We start from the raw sequence: 6,420 nt of genomic DNA on the forward strand, positions 1-6,420 counted from the left end.
TCCCATCTATATCACCTTTGGCAAGTGTGTGGCTGGGCTTTGGTGTGTCTTTGTATATAGGATGATGTCCTTGTTAGCGAAGGTCTCCTGGAATAGCCTTGCATAGGTCCTCATGGATCCATTGTAGTTCTACAATGTGAACTTCAAGTATGCCTCATAGGTCACACCCTGTCATCGGTGGCTATGTGTGATAATGATGTACTCATCTCTATATACTGGCCATTTGCTTGCTTTGCGGGCCTCCATAATTTGTGGCATTCACTCCCTGCAGTGGGCTACCTAGGGGGTGTGAGATCATCCACAAGGTATACTTTTTCTCCTTTGAGAGCCTTCCTTTTGGAGAGAGAAGCTCGTTATGACTCCAAATCAGCAAATTTGATGATAAGCGGCTGGCTCTTTTTTAGATCCTTTCCTATGTGCCATGCGTTTTCGGTCTTGGAGCGGTTCTCCACTCCCATTTTTTTGCATATGCTCTTGGCATCTTCTAGAGGGCGATCTTCCTCTTTCCACCCGATCACCCAGGCGTGCAAGGCTCTAATTTTCCTTCTCTTCTCCTCTTCAAGTGCTGCATTCACAAGCTCCTCCTTTTTTGGTGTCTTCTTTGCCATTTCAATCCATTTGGAGTTTTCAGCCACCTCTACTTGTGCTTGTTTCACTATGGCCGCCCATGTATTAATCTCCTTCGTCATGTGTCTTCAACTCTTCTATTTCAGTTTGCATGTTGTTGGGCATTGCTTCAGTGATTTCCCCCTTGGGCCTCCTCCTTAATGAGATCAAGCTGGTTCCTAGATTCGGTGATCTCATACGGGAGCTCTTCAATCACCCTATCTCTTTTGGAGAGGCTTTGGTGTCGGCCTTCGAATAGGTGAAATGCGCTGTAATCTCCTCGTATACTTCATTCTTCCATTCTTGCACCTTCTTAGCCATCTCTCCGATTTGCAATATGGCCTCATCACACTTTGCTGCCATCATCTCTTTGATGTTTCCTATATCCTAATCTTGCATTTTGCACATGTCATAGAGTGCCTCTAGGTGCTTCTTCATGTGAAAGTCCGTCACCTTGTCGATATTGCTTCAAATGATTGAGTATCTCTCACTCTTCTCCTCTCTTGCGCAGCTACTGGATGTTCGAGATACTTGGCTTCTCTTGGGGGACCCCATCGTGGCTATCTATTTTCTTGCGGGTAGTCACTTGAATGCCATGGATGGGATGATGGAATGCGACGAGACTACAGCCTAGGCAAAAGGCAAATGAAACCAAGGCAGGATGGAGTTAGGACAGAGGGCAAGGACAGATGGATGTTGTAGGTCGGTCCTGCAAGGTGGGGTGTTGTAGGGCAAGGTGGGGCAGGGAGAGGGTAGGGGTAGGGTAGGAAGAGGGCGGGGCGAAGACAAGGCAAGAGAGAGTGTTGCAGGGTGGGGTGGAGTAGGGAGAGGGCAGGGGTGGGGTAGGGATGGGGATAGGACAGGGGCAGGGTGGTGCACACACACACACACACACACACACACAGAGTCATATAACCCGCTCGAAAGGGCTTCTTCATTGGCAGCTAGACTTTTCCATGTGTATCTAAAAGTAGCCTAGACCATTATGCTTTCCATGCTCACCCACTTCTTGCCATTGTTGCCTTAAAAAAATGGTGCCTTGAAGAATCTAACCCACCACTTCTGTTTCATGCTCTGGAAGAAGGATTTTATGCAAGCACGTATATCTTGGATATCATGGAATCATGTTTGTACCCCGAAATCCCATGGGAGGTGGGGCTATTTTGGATGTGGGGACCCATATGACGGCCCTCTGTTGGTCATTGTTTCAGGCCATGTGTAATGGTCAACAACTGTGGACTCTTTTTGCTCATACTTTCCTTGAAGAACGGAGCCTTTGACATGGCAATACAAGGATTTAGGGTTTGTGGTGGCATGTGCTTAATGGTGAGGCTCACTTTTCCACGCTTGCATGGAGTCTTCTTAATCATTTGGTGTCTTCATGGAAAATTGCCATTTCCAAGGCTTGTTGGCATCTAGCAAACAACATGCAAGTGGCTAATTCATTGCTGATGGAAATTCTAGTGGTCTCTCCTATTCTTTTGTGGGAAGGAAAATCGGAGGAGACACCTAAATTTAATCGCATGGCATGCCTTGGTTAACCTTGGTGGTTGGTGCCACTCTCTTGGCCCAAGGTGCCTTGATGTCATTTCACACCATTAGGAGAGTCCTTTGGGTACTGCATGGCTAGGTTGATCTTAGGGGTAAAGTCTCCGATCTCTTGTAGGACTTGTAGCCCTTTCTTGTTCTGGATTCCGATGATCCTTGGCAGGATTGGGTTCTTGCAAGGCGTTTTACCCTTCAGTCCTCTTCTAGAATTATGTCTATCATCTCATGATCAGACAGCATGTATGGATCACTAGGGAAGCCAATTCTTTCTTGGGATTGCATGAATGTAAAGCCTAGTGGAAATTGACAGCAATGGAGGGACAGATTATTGACAGCAATGGAGGGACAGATTAATAAGATGCCATTCAAATGCAAGGTATTCATTTGGAGAATGTTGGTGGGGGGCTTCCCTATTTGTTGGCCCTTCATTGCAAAGGTGTTTCTAATGGGAATTGTTTCTTTTGTACCACTGCGTTTGAGTCTTCCTGTCATAGATTCTTTTCTTGTGCTTTTGCGTGGTAGATTTGGGCCCTTCTCTCAAACATTTGTCCTGTGGTGGTGGGCACAAGGTTGCATCCGCTTGACTAGGTTTTTAGTAAAGCTAAATACAATGGTTTGCCACAGCCTTATATGAAGATCCTGTTTCACTTTTTAAGATTTTGTGATTGTTGGCATATTTGGGTCACTCACAATGCCTTCATTTTTTATGCCATCTCGGGCATTTGGCGTCATGTTGCGGAAGCTTAAGGGACTTCTCTAGTGGCAACTTGACCTTCTATAGCATGCTAATATCTTGGTTAGAGATAATTTAGCTCCTTGGCATACGGCAATCTCCGCTATTCCTTTGCTGTGACTTTGTGTTTTTTATGCACGATGGACTCCAAGCATCTTGCGAGCTTGTACTTGTATTTTTTTTCATAATTAATACAATCACCTATTACAAAAAAAGAAGAAATGATTTATAATTGTCTATCAAAGACAAAAATGATCTAAGATACCATAAGTTACAACTATCTATAAAATGATATAATTGTTTGGGGAATATATATTAAGTAAATAAGAAGACTAAATGCTGATAGTACAAGACCTAGCTAGTAGTATCATAAGTGACTAAGGTGCCCATCTATCTAGACATTGATCAAGACCAAATATATATGAACTGGACCTGGGAAAGCCATGAGGGTACGTATCATCTTAAGAAATCTCTTATTAGTCGCTAGCGCATAGCCTGAATCTCATCCCATGTGGAGAAGAACTTGGGGGGCCTCGCTTTGGGTCAGGCAATAGTTTGCTTCATGCAATTGTAAATTGCAATTTCAGTGGTTTTTCTTGCAACATAAAAATGTTCAATAGAGCTATTCATGCCAAAGTTTAGACCACATTGTAGTTTATTGGCTCTAAGTCTAAGGTGCTTGACCCCCCCAAAAAAAAAAAAAACTAGAAAAGAAAATAAATAGATTGTTTCTTCATTCACTTGTAATTTGGCCTTGCATTGCATATCAAATGCTCTCATCCAGGGCTCCAAAACTCTAAAAGCTAGTCTCCAAACCAAACTCATTTCATTACTCCAAACTGGACACACACTTGTCATCATGACCATCCTTGATAGCCACAAATGTAGACATTTCGAACTATAAACATGCCATCTGCTCAACCAAAAATAAGATAACATCTTGAGAAAGCACCTTATCCTAGCAGAAATTTGTTTACTAGCAATCTTGTGATTGTTTCCCTTTTCTAATGAATATTTTTATTTTGTTTTATCAAAGATGGAGAAAATAGTCCTTGAGTTCAAATCAATCAACTTGTTAGAGCTGATGATTTTGAAGGTTCTATTTGCAAGATCTCAAAGAAATTTGATGCTTTCATTATGGGTTTTGGTTTCATAGGTCAAAGTTCCAACTCTATTTCTGCTGGGAGCACAAGATCGAAGGGTTCCAATCTCAAATGGTTTTCAGGTAATTGCTGACTTTGTCTTGAAATACCTGAACAGGATATGCTTGTGCCAAGGAATTTGCACTCACCAAGGGTTTTTATTGTTGATATTGATGATATTTTAGTACGTACAAGCATTGCGATCACGTGGTCTAAAGGTCAAGGTCCTCGTTTTTCCAGAGGATGCACATCCAATTGACAGGTCATTGTCCTTTATCTAAAATTGAAAATGTTCTTGTTTTAAGGAAGAAATGAACCTTACAAGCTCATAAGTGGATCTTTCCCATGCTTAAAGACTTCTCACATTTCAAACTAAAAAGTTCTGCTACTTCTTGACCTCTCTCTGTGGGCTCTTGTAAGGGGCATGCTTGTCATTTTAACGATCTAATCTTCCATTGAAATATCAAGCAGTGAGACAGACATGGTACACTCTACAAGAAAATGCTAGACAAAAAGACAGTTTTTATGCATGTGTGACCTGAACATGAGAAGGTTTATATACAAGGATGTTTTCTTGTGAACCTATGAAAGGAACATAGGATGCCAAAGAGAGAAAAATCATATTGTCAGGATGCAAGCTTTGGAAGTCAAAAAGTTGTGTATGATGCAATGGTCAGAGCTACAGTAAGTCTGTAGTGGGTTGAGTCAGAAGCTGATAATATGCAAGAAACATAGGTCAAGCAGTAAGTTGCTTCACGAATCAAGTGAATTATCTACGCTACTGCTGAAGTCCACTCCGTTTTGCAATGATTTTTATGCCAGTTGCGTGTGTCCAAAGTTTCCAACATCTTATGTCATGACATATGTTCATTTTTGAAATCTCAAATTAATCTAGGTGGACCACCAGTCCAGACTGTTAAGTTGTTGTCTTTTTGTTGATGCAGGCCACAATCAGAATATGAATGTTGGCTAAGCATTGCTGCTTGGATGAAAAAGAATCTCAATTTTTAGGAGTGCTTGCAAAGGCCTCAAGGTACAGCTGGATGGTGCCTTTTTAGTTCACCATCTAGTTTGTTCCAAAGTACAATGTATTGTGGATGCAAATTTGATTCTCAGAAAAAGAACTCTATTACTAATTTATGATGCTTTCTTTTTATCTGTTTTGTCAAGAAAAGAATGCATCCCAATCCTATTCCTCCCCACAAGAAAAGGAACCTCATTCTTTTGTAGCGTGCACTTTAGCTTGCAACTATAAACAGCTTATGATGGAAATGTGAGAAAGTGGGTATAGATCAGATATGAGAAATGGGAAATATGAGAAAGTGGGTACATTTCTGTTGTTTCTAATGCACTTGTAGCTTTTGAAGCAGCACTAGGATGCTTTTGAATTCCATGCATGATATTCCAAAGTCGCTTTTCAACCAATACGTGACGCATCTTACAAGCCCTTGGGGGATAGTTGGATCCATCCAACTTGTCCTCAACAAATAATATACAGAATACATCATTGTTGCTTGACATGGCCATTGATGGTACTTGATGCAAAAGGTGCATGTATAGAGAAACTGACTTGTACTATATAGCACAATATAAAGCAGATTGTTAGGGCTCTAACTTGCATGATTGATTGTTTTAAAAAATTCAGCACAAAAGGATGAGATAGCTTGCATAGCATTAGCAATAGAGGCCGAAACAAATGTGAATAAAAAATCTAACAATGTCAAACCCTTATAGCTATCCCTAGTATTTATCGACCTATGAATGCTTCTCAAATCTCATCCCAATTTGAGGAAATCAAGTGGAGGTGTTGACAACTCTGCCAAAGAGGTCGATGCTTGCTTTGATACCAATTACTAGATTTAGAGTTGCAAGAATCCATGTACACAACTTAGAGAAGAATAAGCTTGAGAGAGCACAACTTAAAGTGCATAGAGAGGTATCAATAGAGAAGATGTGCAAGACTAATCATGCCCTCAAGTGAGAGGCATATATACAAGGCCATGGGGAAAAAGCCTCTTAAAGAGGGAAATAAGTGCCTCAGTTGTGGTAAGTGTGTTCAAATATATCATCATCGAAATAGGGTAACATATACAACTAGAAAGTCCATTGAGGCTTGAGTGAATAACCAATTATGTCTATAGTTGCCAAAACATGTGTGGCTGGCAGCTAAAGAAAGTGCTAGAATTTTGGGTCCTCTCTCCTCCTCATAGTCTCCAAATGCCCTTGTATCGCTTGCTAGGAAGTCAGATAATCTTTGTCCAAATCCTAGAGTCTCCATAGTTGGGTATGTCAAATAGATCTCTAGCATAGCTACACTTGATTATCCAAATGTAACAAGCAATATTTGTAGCTATGAGCTCCCATTTGTGAAAATGTGTGAGAGCTCATAGT

The 6,420-nt window shown here is 41.2% G+C and overlaps 1 protein-coding gene across 2 annotated transcripts in view; it reads left to right on the forward strand.

The window, feature by feature from the left end:
• Positions 1-5,185, forward strand: part of AARE (acylaminoacyl-peptidase-like protein) — a 168,545-nt gene extending 163,360 nt beyond the window's left edge. Inside the window, exons 16-18 of one of the 2 annotated variants that reach the window (XM_087678302.1) lie at positions 4,044-4,112; positions 4,215-4,291; positions 4,974-5,185. In XM_087678302.1, the coding sequence (XP_087534428.1) occupies positions 4,044-4,112; positions 4,215-4,291; positions 4,974-5,040 (213 nt within the window). In that variant the 3' untranslated portion in view covers positions 5,041-5,185. The remainder of the gene's footprint in view (positions 1-4,043; positions 4,113-4,214; positions 4,292-4,973) is intronic. The other variant, XM_087678308.1, reaches the window with a different exon arrangement.
• The last annotated feature ends 1,235 nt before the right edge of the window (positions 5,186-6,420 follow it).

This window comes from Lygodium microphyllum, chromosome 1 (assembly GCF_053477565.2).
Source record: "Lygodium microphyllum isolate KBCC chromosome 1, Lygodium_microphyllum_v1.1.10, whole genome shotgun sequence".
In the NCBI taxonomy this organism is placed as follows: domain Eukaryota; kingdom Viridiplantae; phylum Streptophyta; class Polypodiopsida; order Schizaeales; family Lygodiaceae; genus Lygodium; species Lygodium microphyllum.